This window comes from Mixophyes fleayi, chromosome 4 (genome assembly GCF_038048845.1).
Source record: "Mixophyes fleayi isolate aMixFle1 chromosome 4, aMixFle1.hap1, whole genome shotgun sequence".
Taxonomy (NCBI): domain Eukaryota; kingdom Metazoa; phylum Chordata; class Amphibia; order Anura; family Limnodynastidae; genus Mixophyes; species Mixophyes fleayi.
The window spans coordinates 211,109,968-211,131,576 of NC_134405.1; the positions used below are offsets into that span (position 1 = coordinate 211,109,968).

A 21,609-nucleotide genomic window follows, 5' to 3' on the forward strand; every position below is an offset into this window, starting at 1 on the left:
CCAGGACAGCACATTTGTTGATTGGTTTCGTTTCATGAAGTGTACCAGCACATCTTGTTCCTCCTCATTACATTGAATGATATACCCAATGTACCAGATGTTATCATACACTGCTGCTATATATGTTCCAGGCTGCAGATCACTTTTGTCTACATTTTTTGTGATTGTGGTCATAGTGACACTATCTCTGGTTCCTGTTGTCTTTATGTTGTCTGATGACAATCGATATATGTGTAGCTCAATGTCAGGATGAGAGCATAAATCTGATATGATGAAATAGAATATTGGATGTCAGGGCCCAAATAAAACATATTGATACATAAATGAACCTGATTTTCAACTCAGATAAATGTGTGACCAAATGTTTTTAAAAAGGAAACAATTAGCACAGTAGGAGGTAATCAAGCTAGGCAAACCCTTTGTGAGGACACCAGCTTAAGATATGCAGATCAGACATCCATTGTTTTTGATCCTGTATTCCACTAGCTAATTGACTTCCTTTCAATAGATATTGTGAACACAAACTAAACACTAGGTGTAAAGTAGAGAGCCATATGCCTAGGTGAGAATCTTGGAGACTCCTGTAAAATCTGTAGGCTTTTTATGCAGGTATATAGAAATATGAACTTGAAAGGAAATGCCTTTATTTTTCATATTTTGGGAAATCCATTTGCCACTCTGTACTGAGGGGCAAAAACCATACAAGGATTTTAAAACATAGATACCAACAATACAGGGAACAGCCATAGTAATTCAAGTCGAGATCGGATATTGTTGAAATCGCATCATATTTAGTATTTAAATGTGCGGGAAATTATGACCGGTTTAGAAGTGGAATTTATGTCTCTGGGAAAAATCTGAGAAAATCTAAGACAGGTCAAAACCTTAAGAGCATTTACTATGTATATTCCTTATTGAGTATTGTTCAAATGTTATCATTATGCAATACTGGTGTCTTACAATGTATCTGACATTTTATATTTAATGTTGGCATATTTGCGACTGTATTTTCTTTTTTTCTGTATTTGTTTGTTGTTGTTTTATTGTTGGTATGTATGTACCACGAAAATTTCCAATAAAAATACTGGATTTAAAAAAAAAACAAAAAAAAAACAACAGGTCAAAACCTAGGAATAGTTTTGAACAAGCCCTAGGTGACACCCAAGGGACATTTCCACCCCCACATTAGCATTCACACTGCCCTTGTGAATGCCATCTCATTTGAGTTTGCTTAAAAACCTGTGTTTTGAAGGGACAAGTTGTCAGCTTCTTGGGGATCAATCTAACTGAAGGACTTTCCATCTTGTCTGCCTGCCCCAGGCATTCAGATTATTATATGTAAGTGATGCTCTGTACTTTCATCCCATTTGTTTTTATAACGGTTTGCAATTTCTTACTTGTATGTCAAATCTTTATCTAACTGTTTTTTTTATTTTCTGTAAGCATTGTACTTTTTGTATATTAAATCTAAAATTTAATAGTTCTGTCCTTATTGCTCTAAACAAATTCATTGCCTGTTTAGAAGAGACAGATTGCTTGGCTGGATTAACTCTTTAGAAACCAATGTATGAAGGGTTAACTGTTTAGCTACCAGGACACAGAGTGTGCACAATTGGGTGATTGAGTCATATGTTTGCTACGGGCCTTATACGTAGCTGGTGGCAGTTGCCGAGAGGTGTGAAACGTGCGTCTGTGTTGGGAAAAGGGACCAGAGAAATCTGTAGCCTTAGAGAGAAGCGAGTGCGAGATTTGTGTTGGAATCCCGTGTGTTTCCTTACAGTAAGCTTCCAAGTCACAAGTGCGCAGAGGGCGGTTTGTGATGGATAAAGGGGTTCAGGAGCGGTTTTCTGACAAAATAGAGGTGATATATTCTATGACTGTTGGAATATATGATAAGATATCTAATCAGGGAGTAGCTAGAGGGGCTTATCCCCGACACTCATCATTACTAATCGCCCGAAATCTGTGATGAGAACGTGTTCCTGCCACAGTTTTTGCTGTTTCTAGATAACTATGCAGCTTGGGTTTGCAATCTTGCATTTCGTTTTGTGACATGTAAAAGAACTTTATGCCATGTACATTTTCATTTGCCCAGCTATACAGGTCCAAACGTGTCAAGATGTGATGGGTTTCCACTGCTTGCAGACTGGTGCGTGTGACTAGACGTTTAACTGTCCCTCCAATGCCATCACACAGACTCTTACCATGAGATGTGGCAAAAAAATTCCATTCTGTTTGAATGTTGAAGTCATCCTTATGGAAGCATAAGTTCAAAAACTTACAAATAACTTCACAGAACTGTTCCACATTACTAGTGATTGTAACCAATTTAGGTTGGTCAGTGTGGACCCACTGCTTATAAACAATTGTGTCCCCTTCTTCAATGTCATAATCATTAAAACGTTTTTCAACTATTTTCTTAAGTGTGCTTCCAGACCTGGGCATTTGTCACATCGATGAAGCAAAACCACGATTTCAGTTAGGTCTTTGTAGTCCATCTTTAGTGGTAGAGCAGCAACCAATAATTTTAAGTTTTGGTGAATTTCGCAAACACACACAGAATGCATACCTCTTGTCGCAACACTAGCATACCACGTAGGTCGTAAGGAACAATCCAACTTGAATTTATGGAAAACGGTCTTTGAAAGCAAGATGAAGCTCTTTCAAGTTTATTAGGAGTAGCTTTTTCTGTTTGTGAATCCTTTTTCCTCATGGAACTTCTACAGAAACAAACTCTTTCTTTCCAGGGCACATGCGAGAGTGTTCATCAACTTCGTAAAACTGCTGTACCTGATGAACAATGTGTATATTTATATATTTTTCAAGTTCTGCCAGTATACCATGGGTTTCTTTAAGTTTTCTTGATTGTTTTACCATGTATTCTGTGACATTAAATTCTTCTGCAGTCTGCTTAATTGTCCAGCTGTTTGGTGCCAGAGTTAATATTTGTATTACTACTTGTCGTGGTGCCTCTTCACTCTTTTGCTTTAATTAATTTATCACACTCTGTAAATCATCACAACCTGAACATTTGCTTACTTTCTGGGGTGATTCTAGTGATGTGCTAGGAAGAGACAACATTTCAGTAAGCTTCTTTTGAATGGCTGTACTTGTCTGCTCTCTTTCTTTCTTTTTAGCGTATGTCTCCTGGTGTCTTCTCTTTACCCCATGCAATTTCACTGGTGAACAACCAAGCTTTGTAATACTTTCATTCAGCTCATCTGTTTCTGCTGGTTCAGTTACAGCATCCACTGGGGATTCAACTTATTCTGTTGGCATATCTATGTCTGTTTGTTCTTTACAGTGTGACAGTTGAATTCTGCATTTTAAGTTTCTGTCCTGGCTTAATAATAGCATGAGGCTGACAGTCACCATGTTCTTTGGCCCCCTTCAGTGACATAACTTTTAAGCTTTTTCTGGCTCCTTTTTTGTTAGAGAAGAAAGGGAATACAGCATGTTTTCTGAAATTCTTCATATCTTAGCAGCAGAAGCTTTTCATGATGGTAGCAGACTGAGGTTCCAGGATCATTGGTTACTGCATTTGAAACTTCAGTTCTCAGAATCAAAAGTTCTTTTTCTTCATCTGTAAAGTGGTCCCAGCTATGTAATCCAATGGTTTTTGAGTAGACAGTAATATGGCAGTCCATATCTAAAAGACTACCAAATGTGCAATTTTCCTGAGCAGCTGCTATGATTGATTATATTTCTGTGTCTCCCTCTCTCTTTCTGGAAAGATTCAGTTTTGGTTTCTCAAGAGGAAATCCCCTTCCCACCAGTTTGTTTGTTTCATTTCCTGTATGGAAGTTTTATCACATTGCCTCAGTTTAGTTCACTTTTTTGCCATGGTTTTTAACAATGCTTAAATTATGTATGCGCTACACAAGTAATAGAGCATCAACTTCATTATTTTTTTTTCTCCACTATGAAACAGAGTACCCTGCTGATTTTTTTTTTTGTGTAATGTATAACTTTTTTAAACACCCAAAAAAAAATGGGATCCCTAATGTCGATTGTACCTAGCGTTTTTAGTTCTATTTGAAAAACCTGCGTTTTTACCAGAACGCAAAACATGAGGCAGATAAAGTAATTTGGTTTGGATTCGGGAGGAAGAGTTACCTTAGGGGTCCAAATTTTGTGGCGATTCCTTAATAAACTGGATAAAGAAGCCACGATTAGTAAATTATTTAATAAATTGAAAAATCAATATTTAATCAACAAATTTCAGACAGTCAAGATATTTGGCAGAAATAGTTGTTTTGACATTTTCTCAACAATTTTTTTTTCAAATAAATCTGAGATGGGTGGTGGACATTTCAATTTTTTGGGGTGATCTGATGTGGAATGACCCTTTGGCTATCTAAAGAACAGGCAAATATTAAAAATTTCAATCAATCTGTTCCAGAAATAAAAAAATAAAAAATAAAAAAAATAAATTAATTACATATAAAGAACATGTTTGGTCCCTGTATACTCGACTTATTTATACAGCATCAAAATATTATGCAGCGTTTTGCAGGAAAACATCAGTGGAGCTTCCATTCTAAATTCTAGCAAAACACACACACATATTAATTTATCAGTATGTTTTTCTACTGAGGGAGGAAACCCAAACAAATCGGCACACAGATAGTTTTTCAGAGTACAAGAATAGTACCCATGGCCCCAACATTGTGAGTAACGCTAACCACTGTGCCACATCACTGGTGCAGTACACACACCAAATAAGGGGTTCATCAGGGGCTTCCTGCACCTATGGGACTGGTGACACAATTTACTTTGCTCTGCAATGCAAATCTGCACTAAAACCATAGCAGCCAATCAGGTATGTAATGTGCAACCTGTACAAATTAAATAAAAGCTAATTTCTGATTGGCTGCTATGGTTTTAGTGCAGATTTGCACCTTTGATCAGAAATCATCAACATTAATTTTGAACACTGTGTTCAACTATCCCTTCATTGGGCATTGAACCAGATAGTTCTTGGCCCTTGTTATGAAACTATAAATTTCATTCTGTGTTATGGCACTTTGTGAATAGAGATCTGTACAATTCATTTTCTAACTAAGGAGTTCGTCTTCCCATGTGCTTTTTATTTATGATACGGCACCTTGTTATATGGCTACAACAATATAACAATACATAATTTCTAGTTTTCACTGTCTTTATTGAAACACAAAATAAAATAGAAAGGTCTAAATCGGCTAACAGCCATATTCCATCATATGTGTAGCTATATGACTGGGTATAGTGTAAAGCTTTAATTCAATTTTTGGCCCTTGATAAATAAACCTACCATATATGCTCTCCAGATGGTTTCCTTGCTGGTTTCAAACAGAGCATTCAGTTGCGTGGTTTCAGCTACAAAAGAAAAAGAATGTACTACTGAATTCTGGGTCAAAAAATAATGGATGACAGCGCTGGCTATAAATGTTGGAACTCAAAAAAATGCAGATTTTCTTTTTACAGTTATGACTGGCCTAATACTAATGCCAAATATTGTTTACTAAAGTTAGACTAAATAATAAAAATGTTACCATTTCATAACAGAAAAATTAAAACATAACACAGTTAATAGCTAATGTGAAACCCATATTTTCCTGTTATGAAACTTCAGGTTGAAGACAAAATATAAAAGTTCCATACAGTTTTCTAAACAGGTCTCATGAAACAGTTAACTCTATGCAATACCACAAAGAAACATTGCTGAAAACTGAAACATTGTTAAATTATTAACAACATTTATTTAAAAAAGTCCATCATATTCCACAGAGCTTTACAAATGGGAAAAATAATAAGACAAAACTGGGTACTAGCACACGGACAAAAAAAGTCCTGATCGCAAGCTTAAATCTTTAGGAAAGTAGGAGTTTGATATATTTCCTTAATTGCCGCATAGTGGTCCAGCTAGACTACAATTAGAAAAAGTGCTTAGTGGGGCTTTGTGATCCAATCACACAGCAATGTTCGTTTGGGAGTCAAAAAGTTGTTTGGGTATGAAAAGAACACATCTAAGTATTGTGTGAACTGTGTAGAGAGGTGGTAATGGGAATGAAAGTCTGACTGAAGCCGGTCTAATAGGAGGTGTGAACAGAGAAAAAGTGTGTGACGGTGAGTGTAAGCAAGCCACCCAAGAAGCTTGGAGGGATATGAGAGATGGTGATTTGAGACAGTTAGGGTCAGAATAGGAGTAATCATTTCATGCTTGAATAATGGTTGAAAGCTCCCAGTGGAGAAAGAGATTACAGATTTTAGTGAAGGTTGGGATGAGCACAGCAGCTATAAAATGACTGATTTGTGAGGGGATAACTGTACCAACCAATTAGAGGTTTGCTTTAATGTTTTTTTAAACAGCACTATTACTACTACTACTGTAGCAATCACCAATTTTTTCCTTTGCATCATTTTTAGCAATGTTGCAAAAATGACAGTATTCTCCATCCTCTGGCATAGTGCCTACAGCAGACTGGTATAGGCAGATGTGTGGCCATTGTTTACACAAAACACAGGACAGCAAGTTTAACCTAAAGTGACATATGGGTCTGCATACAAATCTATAGGAAAGTTCTGCACTGGGACTTGATAAACAAAACTTACATTTAGACAAAATTATAGAGTGAAAGGGGAAAGAAGTTGCCCAGTATAGAAAAACATAAGGCTATGTATTTGGGGAATAAAATACATACTCATTATCAACATTTATTTATATAACGTCAGAATTTCCATAGTGCTTTACAATTGGGGACAAACAGTAATAAACAATACTGGGTAATAAAGACAAAGAGGTAAGAGGGCCCTGCTCACAAGTTTACAATCTATAGGTCAATAGGAGTCGGATACATCATCATCATCATTTATTTATATAGCGCCAACATATTCCGTAGCGCTTTACAATTGGGGACAAACGTAATAAACTAATAAACAAACTGGGTAAAACAGACAAAGAGGTGAGAAGGCCCTGCTCGCAAGCTTACAATCTATGGGACAATGGGAGATTGACACATGAGGTTAAGTATACATTTTGCATCTTGGCCCAGCCAGACTGCAAAGGTAGGGTGACTCATAAGCTAAATGATCCCGTCACACAACAATGTTGGTCCGGGGGTAGTTGTCTTGTGTGAAATTGTGTAACAGGCTAAAGGTAGTGAGGTTAAGATGGTGGTTGAGGAATATTATATATATATATATATATATATATATATATATATATATATATATATATATTACATGAGGTTAAATGTACATATTGCATATTGGTCCAGCTAGATTGCAAAGTGATTTGTGTGATCCAGTCACACAGCAATGTTGGTCTGTGGTCAGAGGGTATTGGGGCTGGTTGAGGAATACTATAAGCTTGCCTGAAGAGGTGGGTTTTCAGAGAACGCTTGAAGGTTTGTAGACGAAAGGAAATTCTTATTGTGCAACGAAGAGAATTCCACAGAGTGGGTGCAGCTCGAAAAAAGTCCTGTAAGCGGGAATGGGAGGATGTAATGAGAGTGGATGAGAGACATAGATCTTGTGCAGAACGGAGGTGTCGAGTTGGGAGATATTTTGACACAAGTGAGGAGATGTATGTTGGTGCAGTTTTCTGGATGGCCTTTTATGTCAGTAGAAGAATGTTATATCGGATTCTGTAAAAAACAGGGATCCAATGTAGAGACTGAGAGTAGCTCAGCAGAGAAAGAACAATTTGCAAGGAAAATCAGTCTGGGCGCTGCGTGTAAAATAGAGAATTGCAATAGTCAATGCAGGAGATAAGTGCATGAATTAAAGCTTCTGCATTGTCTTGTGTAAGATATGTGCATATTCTCAAAATGTATTTTAGATGTATGTAACATGATTAAGATATAGAGTTGATGTGGGGAACAAAGCATAGTTCAGAGTCAAGGCTCACACCTAGGCAGCAAACTTGAGGGGTGGGGTTTAAGGTCATGTTGTCAACAGAAATAGACTCATTGAATTTATACATTTAGGGGTTTGTGGAAGGATTTTGCGTTGATTGCCCAAAACACAATAGAAGCTACAAGACAATGCAACAGATATGGGTTGAGCAGAGGAGCCAAGACAGAAAGAAAATATGTCTCTCTAAAACAACCATCTGTGTCTACATGCAGCCACTGAAGAATAAAAAGGAATAACTAAATTGTTCAGGCACTGGAGTCTCACTCGAAGCCATGTCATTACTTTATTGCAGTGTTGGGTTATAATTGGAACTTTGTAGGTTCCAATTGTCTTTTGTTATGGATTGGTGCTCATATCAGTATATCATAATCAAGATGAGGTTCCACCAGTGTGGAGGTGGAGTGTTTTGCTACTCTTTTGCATTAATAACTTAGAAAGTACATAACTAAAATTGACTTCGTCCCATAGGTCCACCCACCCCAATCCTTACAGCTTTTTTGTAATATCTCAAACTCATCTGCTCCATTTTAAAATATAACCCAACACTCCAATAAAGTGCATAAACAAACTTTTTAATAACATATGGGAAACACATATTCAAGAGGCTTACAAATGATATAAAGAAAAATTATATAGCCACTGCCCATATTTGGGGTGCACTGGCTTGGAAACGGGCATGCTATTAACATGGCAACCAAACTAATAAATGGTTCACTGGGCTGAAAATCATAGAAAGGTTACTGGAAACGGTAGCCTCAACAATATACTTACCATCTTGTTGTGTTTCAAAGACAATGACTGTAACATTAGTTGATGGATTCTTGGGTTTTGAAACATGAAATAAGGAAATCGCTGCATGAAAGAAAGGCTGAGAAGATTGGAGTTCCTTAAGAGTTGTGTTGGCGGGAAGGGAAGGATCCAGCACTAGCATTGGAACACGGATGCAATGTGTAAGCAGACACTCCAGCATCTTATCACTAGAACTGAGAAATGGATGTGTTAGTTCATAGTTTCCACCCACACAATGTCATAACATCTACATAATGTGTGGCTGAATCCACATCATCATCAGATATTTATATAGAGCCACTAATTCCGCAGTGCTGTACAGAGAACTCACTCACATCAATCCCTGCTCCATTGGAGCTTCCAGTCTAAATTTCCTAACACACACACACAGAGTGCGAGACTAGGGTCAATTTCATAGCATCCAATTAACCAGTAGTATGCTTTTGGAGTGAAGGAGGAAACCCACACAAACACGGGGAGAACATACAAACTCCACACAAGTGCAAGTACATGATTAATCCTTTATTTAAATAAACACAAAGAAACCAATTCATTCAGGCAAGCAGAGAAAAAAAAATAAGAGAAAATTTGCTCCTGGACAAACCTTGTTACAATGAAAGGAGTGTATATTTTGCACGTAAGGAAAATACTGGCTGCTCTTTCATGTAGCAAACAAATACTTGATAGCTTTATTTTTAAAGTGAAATTTAAGGTTGATCCAGGACTTGCCCCATGGTTTTGCCAAAGTGCAAAATTCCTTTTTTTTTTTTTTTTTGCTTTGCTTGCCTTAAGGAATCAGGCCAAAAGTTTCTAAAAACAAGTTGATGAAATTTGAAGAAGCATTTTGTGATCATCATAAACACATATGTAGAAGCTTCCGTAACATTATAGGAGTTACAGTACCCGCATATGTTACAATCCAGTGGGTCAAATGACAGGATTGCAACATGAACATGGCTGCAAATGATTCCCAACATTTTGTGCCTAGCCAAAGACCTTACACAGGTGGTAGCATCAAATTCTATTGAATTGATTTTAGGTCTTTATAGATTGTCTTGCAATACCATCCATTGGCAGGAAGTTGAGTGTGTATAAGAACAATGCTTTTTCCCAGATTGACATTTCATCTCTAAAATGTTTTAAGCAGGACACGTATCTCTGGTGATATCAGACAACTGGCCCAACAGTGTGTGGCCTCAAATGACCCCAAAAGTATTAGTTTATTATAGGCCATGCTGGTAGATGCAGACAGAAGATGACTGCTATCAGGGTGTGGGTGTGTTGATCTTTGACAGATGCCCCAAATGTACACCAGAAGTGAGCTGGCCACTCATGCACTTTATGGCCAGCTCTTGACCAATTTAAAATACTCGGAAGATAGTACAGATATCATTGTGTCTGGGTGACTTCCATACAAGACTATGTGTTATTGTTGTCTATGTAAACAGGGAGCAGTATACAGGGTAATAAAGCCCTTGCAAAATGTAAAATTGATTTTGTATGCCATTTGCAACACAATATAAGTATTCCACTTGTGTGGGACTAGCCCTAAGTCAACTGAAGAACCATACTTAAAGTATATCAGTGTGTAAAATGACAGATAATAAAGGACAATAGCTTGTACTGAGGTAGAGAAGGTTGACTATAATAACAAACATTCAACTCCTGTCATGTTATGGAAACTTTTACACATACATATGTGAATGATGCAAGAGTTCTATCGATTAACTTGCAAACCATTTTTTATATTTCAGCATGCTAACTGGATGGAGGTTAGAGTTTAAAAGGATGCTTGGCCGTAGTGAGCGAAGCTGGAGTAACTTGCGAGAGGAAAGTGGTGGCTAGCTAGATGCAAGATTGTTAATATGTTTTTATTGCAAGTGTTCTGGAAACAAAACAAAGATCAGAATTTCTGCAAATAAAACAAGGATATGAACTGTCATAAAAGTTACCGATACACTGTCCGCCACTTTTAACAATAAACATAAGTGATTTAAGTACAGTAATAAGAATGTTATTGTTCAGTTGTTTGTGATGTTATTAAGGCTATGTCTGCACAAAAGTTTTCTCAAAATGCATTCCAAATTAGGTGCAAAATGAGAACTCTGCCATGGAAATAGCGCTGCACAGAGATCCACTGAGCCACAGCAGTGATATACGCACCCACTGGACAGCATAAAGCAGAGCTGCGTAGAGATCTTCGAAATTTATTTAGAAGACATAACAATAGAAACCTTGTGAGGACGTGTCAGAAGTTTATTTTCAAGCTAGGTAATGTAGGTTGTGCAAGTATGTAAAACTAAAACAGTTAAGGGCTCATAGATGGAAGAAAGAGAAAAGAAAGAAAGTCACAGAACACTGAAGGATAGTTACCCTTTCCTTGTTGGCTCCGTTCTGTTACTTCCAAGAAGTTCTCTAAACAGAAATAAAATGATACATAACATTACACATATATTTACAACTTAGAGACACAGATATACCAAGCAGGACTATATGATAAGATATAACAAGCAGGAGTATATGACAACATATACTATTGTAGGCTAACTAACCACAAGATACAGAATAAGCATGACTAAGAGGAACATACCACATAAGGCTTCTAGGGGTAGAACAGTTGTGAGTACACAAGAGGCAAACACGAATACGCTGACCAACAAATACATTTGCAGCAGTTTTTCTATATTTTGAAGTATTACTTTACTGTATAAATTGTGTAGTTTTCAGTGTGGATCCCTATATCTGTTAAACGTTGCATTCTCCAATTTGTTTGAACTATTTTGGATAATAGAGGAACTGCTATATGTTAGTATAATTTATGTTTTTTCTATACAGTCATAAAAATAAACTCTACTAATAGTCACATTGTCAGGGTTTAAAAGGTACCTCAAAGCTCTCTGCTCCTCGTCCATTTGTTCTCGAACATCCTGTAGCTGCTTTACAAGTTCTGGATCAGTGCCATTAACCCAGGTGTATACTACGTCAATGGGCATAGGTAGGCATAGCCTGGAACAAGTCCAAACAGAAATCAATGTAAAGAACTAGTAAAAAACATGTTAAAGGAACTATTGGAGTTAATAAACAGTGCACATACCCACACATACTTTCTTCACGACAATGTACTAATGCTCCAATTTTTTCTTGTGTATGCATAAGAGAAAACAATTGTCTTAAAACAATGTTCAAATGAATTGTGTACTGACTCTCAAAAGAGAAAATACTTTTTTTACATGTCAAAAGATGAAATCTGGTGTGTGTGTGTGTGTGTGTGTGTGTGTGTGTGTGTGTGTTTTTGAAAAAGTAATTGAATGATGGATCCATTACGACAACCTGCCAGAAAATTATTTGCACCTTAGAGAAAAGTATCAGAGTGCAAATAAAAGTTTAGTCATTGTTACCATAAGTCAATGGACTACTATGATATTGGCAGAAATCTACAATACATTTTAAAATGTTTTTCCCCCATGACAACCCTGTGTCATACTTATAATTTAAAAATAGCAAACAGCAAAAGATCTAATCATTAAAAAAACAACAAACATACATATTTCCCTTTTAGCAGTTGCTATGCAAAAAAACACAAACAGCATGCATCATTAGCTAGATGGGATTACCTAGTCTGAAAAGACTTCCCAGCAATGTTGTCCCTGTAAGTATCAAATAATACATGATACTGGTCCCGACTCCACTCCAGAACCACCTGGCACAAAAAAAGAAGTATCCTTAATATCTCACATAACATCCGGTCATTAATCTTAGTTTAGCAAACTACCATTGCAAATGCATATCATGTAAAAAGGAAATCCAAAACGGAGACAAAGGTATAGCACTCGGATTATTATCACTAATTAGTCTTTATATAAACATAATAATGGTGTAGTAAAATAAAAAAAAGTGTATTAATATGGCCATAAAAACATTGCATTTAATCAAAATTATATTTTGGTGCACCAAATGTATAAATATTGAAAATTTTTAATAAAAATCAAATGGATATACCAAACGGCCTTGCTGTAACAATTTATATCAGGGTTCCGTGAACCTCTCTTAAAACATGCCAACGTATCAAATATGGCCTGTCTCTTATTATAGTGAGCAAAGTCCCACAGATAGATTGTAAATGGATCCTGTATGCTCTGTATCAAGTATGATGTATTATTGCTATTAATTTGATAAAACGTTAGTGGCTAGGTATACAAGACTTTCACAAATATATAGCAGCATCAAAGAGCAAATGAAAATAATTCTAAACATGTAAGAAAAGACAAGTCAGTAAAGGTGACCCCCACTAAAATGTATTAAAATACTTTAGCTCTACCTTTTATTTATGTTTTTTCACAAATACTCTTTCGGGTTGCAGAGGTTATTACAGAAAGCGCTACTGAAGTTAGAATTGTTGAGCAAGTTCTCTTTATGTCACAAGTTTAAAACACAAGTCAAATAAGGCTTATAGAGAGGGTGACATTATACACAAGGTGACTAAATGAATACATTTACATTTTTTTGTGTGGAAAGAATACACCAGCTTAAAAGTAACTGAGGATGAGGAACAAATGATAACAAAAGACCCACGTATATTAAATCAAGAATATTACCAAGCTGAATAATATAAATGAAAATAATAAAAGCTTATAATTAATCCATGGCAGCCCTAACAAACGGGTTAACTACCTAGTCAGCTGAGCAGAGACAGGAAAAGGAAACATCTAATTTGACTCTTTCACTCTCTAAGCATCTTTGAGTGACTTCCCAAGCCACTTCTGAAAGATATAATAGATAACAAGGGTGGGAATAGTGGGGCTGCCAACCCTTCTAAAGAAACAAACTTAATGGATAAACATAATTTCCTCTTCAGACGTCCTGACAGCCCTGACATATGGGATGTACCCAAGCAATAACATAGTGAGGGCTCAAGAAGTAGGTGAAAAGGATTTTTCTTACAAACTGTGAATCCAAAGCCAACGTCACATCCAGCTGATAATGTACTGTAAAAGGTGTGAAGCCCTGTTTTGCGGATTTCAGTTGTTGAAGCCTGAGCTTTGTGTGCCCAAGAGGTCGCCATCGCTCTAGTTGAATGTGCCTTGAGAAGCCTAGACACTTCAAGATCGTTCACCTTATAGGCCCATGCAATGACTTCACAGATCCACCTGGCAGGAGTATTTTTAGATGTAGCATGTCCTTGTCGTGTTCCTGCAGGCAAGAAAAAGCTAATCAGTCTTCTTAAATTTCTTTGTTCTCTATAGCTATATAGAGACTGCTCTCACAACATCCAGCATATGTGTTTTACTTCTTATTATTACTTGGCTGCGAGTATAATGATGGGAGTTTAATTTCCTGATATATAAGAAAGGTAGACACTAACTACTAGGTAGGAGACAGATTTGTCTGCATCACTACCTTACCTGGAGAAGCGTTCAAGAATGGTTATTTGCACAATAACCCATGTAGTTTTCCTATCCTCCTGGCAGACGTAATTGCCATCAGAAAGAATATTTGAGTGTGGGCCATTTGAGAGAAATGTCTTGTTCAAGGTTTCAAATGGACTTGACACTAATGCCTCCAGATTGAGATCCCACTGTGCTGAGAAAGGTCTGATGCAAGAACAGATTACAGACTATTTACAGTCACTCTTTTGTCCAAAAGGATGCTAAATGTTTATGTCTGTATCTCAAACCCTTTAAGGAAGTACTCAGGTTTGGGTGCAGAACTGGTCCCAGGTTTCAGAGGCTCAGTCAAAACGGCAGAAAACATCTCCCATGCTGCTGCAAACCACGGTCAAAAAGGAAGAATGCTTATTACCTCCACTGCTACCTTCCCGATTTTACTCATGGTTCATAGAACTAGAGGGAATGCAGGGAAGACATATCCCAGATGGAAGTCCCAAGGCCTTGTCAGGAAATCTATCCCTTTCTGCTTTGGAATCTATATGATGGGTATAAAACGGATTAATCATTGTATTCTGACTCACCATAAAACCTATTTATGGGGTTACAAACCTTCCTATCAGCAGTTGAAAGACCTCTTCATGCAGTGTCCATTCTCCTGGGTGATTTTGATTGGCTGAGGTAATCCCAATGTTGTTCTTGCCTGCTACATGAAATGAGTATGGCCAAACTGTGATAACCTATTACAGCCACCATTAGAATTACCAGCATTTTGTTGAAAATTCCCAGGAGTGTAGACAGGCCAAATGGTAGGCATATAAGCTGGAAATGGCAAACTAGAACACAAAACCTGAGAAATCGATGATGTTGTGCTGCCAATGGAATGTGTAGACATGCATCCAGTAAGTCTATTAACTTGAGAAAGTCACATACTTTCAGTAAATATTCTCTATTAATTTTTTCTTGAGTATCCTTGTATAATGCATCCATCCATATCATAAGTTCCCTGGAGACTGAAGCTATAGCTATACCAGACTTGATTGCAGTCCCTGCTGAAACACGCAGCCTTGTAAAACATTTCCCCATTTTTCTATGCACTGGATCTTTTAATGGAACTTCATGTAACAGAGGAATGTTAGTCTTAGCTGACAAGATTAGCTACCATTGCATCCACTCTTGAAATTGATTCCGACTTAGCTGCTTCACTAAACAAGAAAGGATACATTATGTCAATTCTCTTGGGATTGGACTGTTTCTGTTGCTCTATCTATTAATAAGATTGCTAACAACCCTAGCGTTTAAGCTGGTTATCCTCAAAGAAAACATCTTGAAATGTTGCCAGAGTAACTGTGCCCTGTATCCCAATATTTTTTTTTTTAAATATGCTTCAGGAGCACCTCCACTATTTCCATATTACATTAAATAGGCACTTCTCTTATCTCTCCTTCTTCACTATCCATTGACCAAACCTGCTCCTCATGGAAGTCTCCTTATCCATGCGTAGAGGGTGCTGATCCTCATCCATGTCTAAACCCATTTGTAAGCTGGTCCTTTTGGCAACCATTAACATCTTCTTCGGTTACAAATAATCTTGTCATCCAGTTAATTCCTTAAATTGCTCAGGGGGCTGATGTGTATCTTTCCTGAGTTGGGGATGGTACAATCCACACATAAGGACCCCATAATCTGCTGTCAGTTCTCTTTCATATGCTCCACATACCCTATGGTGGACTTTGCTGATTATCTTGTTCTCCACAGGTTTTACAACTGTACTGAGGAAATAAGGAAAATAAAGGAACTAAGTGTAGTAAGCAGGTAAATAATGTACCCCTAACTATGGGATTACCTAAATGTGGTGCTCTTTGGCCTTTTTTTGGCAGGCTCCAGGTCCATCTTTCCACAGTAATATCTCCTTTTAAGTGTATTAAGCTCACTGCCAATGCATGTACCAGCGTAACATGGGGGTCACATCTATCATGTACTCTGCTATCTTGCATTCGAAAACATCTGTACCATGTTTTCTTCAAGCACAAATGTTGGTCCCCGGAACCACCCTCTGCCTCAGCTAGCATTCCATTATGGAACACCAAGAAATTCCAGATACCACTCCTAAAGTCAATCATTTTAACAACTCTCTACTTTACTTTATCCCTTACCTACTCAGCTGAAAGATGGGGGAAAAGACGCTTAGAGAGAGGAGTTATAATATCAATATATCCTCAGAGGCGTTTCCTTTTTTCTGTCTCTGCTCAGCCGACAAGGGAGTTAACCCATTCGTTAGGACTGGCAGGGAGTCTGAAGAGGAAATAGAGCTTTTAAGATTGGCTTGTTAGTGTCACAGAGTAGATCATATATGCTTTGCACAGACTAAACATTTCTAGATAAATACTCAAGATTAGTGACGACATAGCAGGTTAACAAATTATGTTTATCATTTCAGCAGTTTGTTCTACATAACATCCCCTTTGTGCATGGTGTAAAAATTGTACCAAAAGTTGTTTGTGGTGGAGGTGTGAGGAAATAATTAGTAAGTAACACCATAACAGAGAGAGACAGGAAAGATTAAAGACAGTTATGTCTGACATTTAAGGCTTTCTGTGAAAAATGTGACCAATAGGACAACCACTTTAATCTACAGTCTGTGGTGGTGGGTACTTAACTAAAAAAGAAAACATGTAGCCATCCTAAGGGGCCAGTACACTTTAAATCATTGTTATGTTTTGATGAAAAATAGCTGGACCTTATGGGGCATATTCAATTAGCTTTTGGATTCGCGGTAACGCGCCGGAACAGCCGCGAAACGTAATACACGGTACCGCAATAACGTGGATTTTCGTTCGCAGCCCATAGGGTTGCGAACGAAAATCCGCGTTAATGCGGTACCGTAATACCCACAAGAACGCGCACTTTTCGCGGCAACGCGCGTTACCGCGAATCCAAAAGCTAATTGAATATGCCCCATATATGTCAAAATAGAGACAGCCACTACAACATCACAATAACAATGATTACTTCAAAGTAAATAAAAGTAAAATCTGCACATGTACAGCAAAATCCAAAGAAAAAAGAAAAGATCTTCTATAAAATAGAACTTATATACAATTATATACAATTGTGGAAACATGTTTTAATTCCTTTGCAAATTTAATTTTCTATGGACGGTTGAAGCACATTATATGAAGAACAAAACACAGTAGAATTACAAACACCAGTTCCCTTGCATTTCGCTATACAGTTTGTTCTGTGTTCTGCAATAACCAACATTTCATTGTAGTCTATTCCTTTATCTCATCACAAACCACAAAACTTAGTTGAGAGTGAGATATATAACAAAGACAACTTTATCTCTGTCTAACAAAGAGAAACGGTTGACAGAAAGAAGGAAGTGGAAAAACGGATGAAATGATCAAATGCATGTAAACTGTAATATTTGTCTGTATCAACAGTATAATACACCAGGGGTGTCCAACCTTTTAGCTTCCCTGGGCCTCATTGGAAGGTGACAAGTTGTTTTGGGCCGCACATAAAATACACTAGCACTAATAATAGCTGATCATCCAAAAAAACCATAGAAATCATTGCTAATGCTCCTTGTTGTTGCTCAGTGCTTCAATGACATGCTAATGGCTGCTGTCAAACATCAAGTGATATTGTTACAACATTTTATGAAGGGCTTCAATACAGCAGTCATTAAGACAGGAAGATAAGGTCCGTGATGCTCCAGGACCAGGTGAGTTTATGCACTGGTCAGCGCCCCTTGAAATAATAAAAAAAAAAAACCAGAAAAAAAAAAACACCCTTAACTTACCTTTTAATCGACTTGTTCTCTGATCCTCTTCTCTTGTTTTTTCAGTTTCACTGCTGCTGATAGATCGCGCGGGTGACTTCTATGTGCTGTGCTCCGCAATGGATGTCGGACGTGATGACATCACGCCCGACATTCACTGCGAGCGCCGCACGGAGGAGGAGACCAGGGAGGGACCGCATGACCACAAGATTTTCTTATCTTTTTCTTTTTTTGCAGGATTTTTTTTTTTATTAACAGCACTGCCCCCTTGCTACAACCAAAACTACTGCTGGGCCACATTTACAGGCGTGCTGGGCCACATGTGGCCCACGGGCCGCAGGTTGGACAACCCTGGTATACACTATATATTAGCTACTTATTACCCAACATTTCAAATGGCTAGAGACATATATTGAAAACATTGTGCACACAGAAAGAAAATATATCCTTGTATATAGAATATTAAAATGCACAATAAAATATACTGGGGGACATTCAATTCACGGTGATGTACAGCTGCACTCATTTCCAGGTACTACGATACCCGAACATGGCTGATTTTCCTGAGAAAAAATAAGCCTGCGATCGGTATATCCCATATTGTATATGGTATCAGCTGTGTGACAATATAAATGCCAATATATGTTTACAAAACAAAAAGACAGTTGTCAGCGCTTATCTTTAAAACTGCATATCTGTGTGTATCTAGCAAAATGAAAACATGAGGTATTAGTTCATATTTTGATAAAAACATTTAAGCCTGCATCCTAGCATCAAGGGCACCTCATTATATGCAGACCCTACACTGACCTATATGCTTTAAATACCATGGCTGATTTCCCTGCAAACCTCTACGGGGTACAAGGAAAAAAAAAAATCAGCGGAGACACATCACACCAGGGTTCCTTCACGAGCTAACTCCGTGGCACACTGCAGGGAACTGAACCGCCCCCCCATTGTGTGCATGATTATATAAAAGCCAGACATCTACTTTTGTGGACTAGCATAGGAGTAAAATCATATAATTCTATACAGTGAACTGAAAATTGTGAAATAAGGAGATAGAAGATAAGGGGGATTTATGGTCCAACTGTAAAGCGCTACAGAATCTGCTGGCGCAATATAAATAAATGATGATGATGGTTCATTTGTAGACATTTTTCATGCTGGGGTGTAGCATTTAGCCATAACTCTTTTTTAATTCCCACTGAAACGCCTTAAAAATGCAGATGTGGATAAGCCCTTAAGTTATTAAAAAAAAACAAAAAAACAATATATAAGCCATTACCTATCCTGAAATATAGGGAGTGATCAGGAAGTGCTGTTACAAAGTTCAGCTACCACGTCTAACATTTATAATGAAAGGTAATTATAGCGGTTCCTATGGTAAGTCCATAGGGAGATTTACAAAAAGTGAGAAAAAAAAACTAGGGAAAAAAAATTAAGGGACACATTGCATGTGAAAGATAGCAAGGCTTGCCCAATATTTTATACATGACTCTAAACATGTTTGGATATTACATGGTTCATAGGCAACTGAATGTGGTAAAGCCCAATTCAATTGTGTTCATTATTGGGTTATTGCTGCAAAAGTGTAGACAAACAGATTACTTTTAACTTTATTGTTGATAAACATGAACTATATGCTACCATCTCTATAAAACTTACTATACATGAAATAACTGCATTACTTTAAATTTAAAGCAGTATGAAGATGGGCTAAGCGTTTACGGAGTTTATGTGCCCACGTAATTCAATCAAGAGGATCTAAAAACAACACACAGTAACTGTATTTTGAAGCTGCACTACCACTTAAAGTGGTAGTTGTTCATCACATTAAAATGGCTGAAGATTGTGGGTGTGAATGGGATGACCAAGTATTATTATTATTATCATCATCATCATCATCACCCACCCCTGGTTTTCAGCCAGGAAGGGAAAAACAGCTGCATGGATAATCTACAATGCTCCACTCTATCCCAAGTGATATTGCAGCTTAATAAGTTCTTTAAATTACAGCAAAGACAGAATATATATCAAATTATTTTTCAATTTCACAACAATTCAATATGACAAAAATGTCAGACTTGCATAAAACATAGTATTATTTAATACCAACTTATCTGAATGATTATAATTTTCTGTAATGCACTGCATAATATAATCGTAAAGTCTGTCTATAGTTAGCCTAAAGAAAGTAGATGATGGATTAGAGATGCAGAATGGGCTACTCAGTTTGGTAACTCATTTCCATGCAGCTTCCATATACATGTATTGTCTGGCTGGAATAGCTCAATAATTCTTATACCTGACTAGCTCAGTGCTGCATTTAGCTTAGGGTGAAAGCAGCACAGCTCTGACTGAAGAGCTGCGCAGTTTGTAAAATTGTACATGAGCACTTTGGGGCTGATGCAGAGCCAGTACTACGCCAGTTTCCATTGAGTATCTTGTGTGAAATCATTATGCACATGCCCAAAAAGTGGAAGCATGCAAATGCCATCATGCTGATTTGTGCTATTCTGCCACTTATGCCCGCCTATATGTGGAGAGGCAGGACAGGGTGGGACATGGGCGTTCTAACAGACAAGGTACATGAAGGGCATATTTGCATAATTGTGAATGGATGCTGACTGGGAAAGAGACGTATAAATGCCTGAGAATGCTGTATTTTTTATGGGTGGTCATGGGCAGGTGCAGTTAACGGATGACGGTCCTCTTGAGATTGACATCTTGCTATGACACCGCTGAGGCGGATCTGTGTTTTTGCTGATCTGGATGATCATACTTTTGTGTCTGCTGTGTTTAAGCAAAACTTGTTTTGTATACTAGACAGGGAGTTGTTTCTGTTGTATTAGAGAGGTTTTTTTTTTAAGGTTTAATTGATGCCTAATAACGAATATGTTTGTTGCACTTAAAACACATGGGCGCAATTGAATCATAATTGTCTGTGACGTGTGCCTGCCGTAAACCGGGGACATATGCTACTGGTCTGGTCAGCATATGGGCATAAATATCTTTACATCCTGCATTTTTTTAGGGTGAGTTGCACCATTTTTTGCGCCAATTCTGCTTCAGGCCCTTTATGTACTAGGGTATAATCTCTAGCTATTGCAAATGTAACTATATTCTCTTTCATTTGCCAACAAAATAAAAAAAGACAACAATGTGACAATTGCTGTAAAATAGAGGAATCTATATTCCTTACAGTTTAATTGTATGGTCATGTTAAAATGAAAAAAGAAATAAAATGATGATGGACACTATTGTTGGTGATGCTGAAGTGTCACTCTTGTATCTCCACTTATGATATGCAGTAGATGGATTTGCAGACCACTGCAACAGTAGTAATGATAGATCACTTATCTCGGGGGCTTCAATGACCCATACACAAAAATATGCTGAATTGGCAATCAATCAATCGAAAAGTACTAAAACCAGAGACAACAGCATGTATTTACAATTGTGTTTCTTTTATAAATGACTGACACACACCTCAGCTTCGGGAGCATACTTTAACATCAACTATTGCGCATGCGTTTGTATGCTCCTAAACTATACAAGTATAAACTTGACAAGACTTAGCAATGACATGTATTTTCTTTTATGTCTGAACTACAGTTAGAAAATAGAAATTCTGAAAATCAACACAGTACAATAATCCACAATGCTCACATATGGCAGGAAAGGAACAGCTGCAAGTATCCTATGCAAGGCATTGACTTCTGTAATCTTACAGCCAGTGGGTCAATG

The 21,609-nt window shown here is 37.4% G+C and overlaps 2 protein-coding genes across 2 annotated transcripts in view; both read right to left on the reverse strand.

The window, feature by feature from the left end:
- SYCP3 (synaptonemal complex protein 3) overlaps positions 1-21,609 on the reverse strand; it is a 746,653-nt gene that overhangs the window by 136,262 nt on the left and 588,782 nt on the right. The window lies entirely within an intron of this gene.
- Positions 1-21,609, reverse strand: part of GNPTAB (N-acetylglucosamine-1-phosphate transferase subunits alpha and beta) — a 69,054-nt gene that overhangs the window by 47,143 nt on the left and 302 nt on the right. Inside the window, exons 2-6 of the mRNA XM_075209267.1 lie at positions 12,303-12,388; positions 11,575-11,694; positions 11,062-11,103; positions 8,671-8,882; positions 5,294-5,358 (exon numbers count right to left, since the gene is read on the reverse strand). Of these exons, the coding sequence (XP_075065368.1) occupies positions 5,294-5,358; positions 8,671-8,882; positions 11,062-11,103; positions 11,575-11,694; positions 12,303-12,388 (525 nt within the window). The remainder of the gene's footprint in view (positions 1-5,293; positions 5,359-8,670; positions 8,883-11,061; positions 11,104-11,574; positions 11,695-12,302; positions 12,389-21,609) is intronic.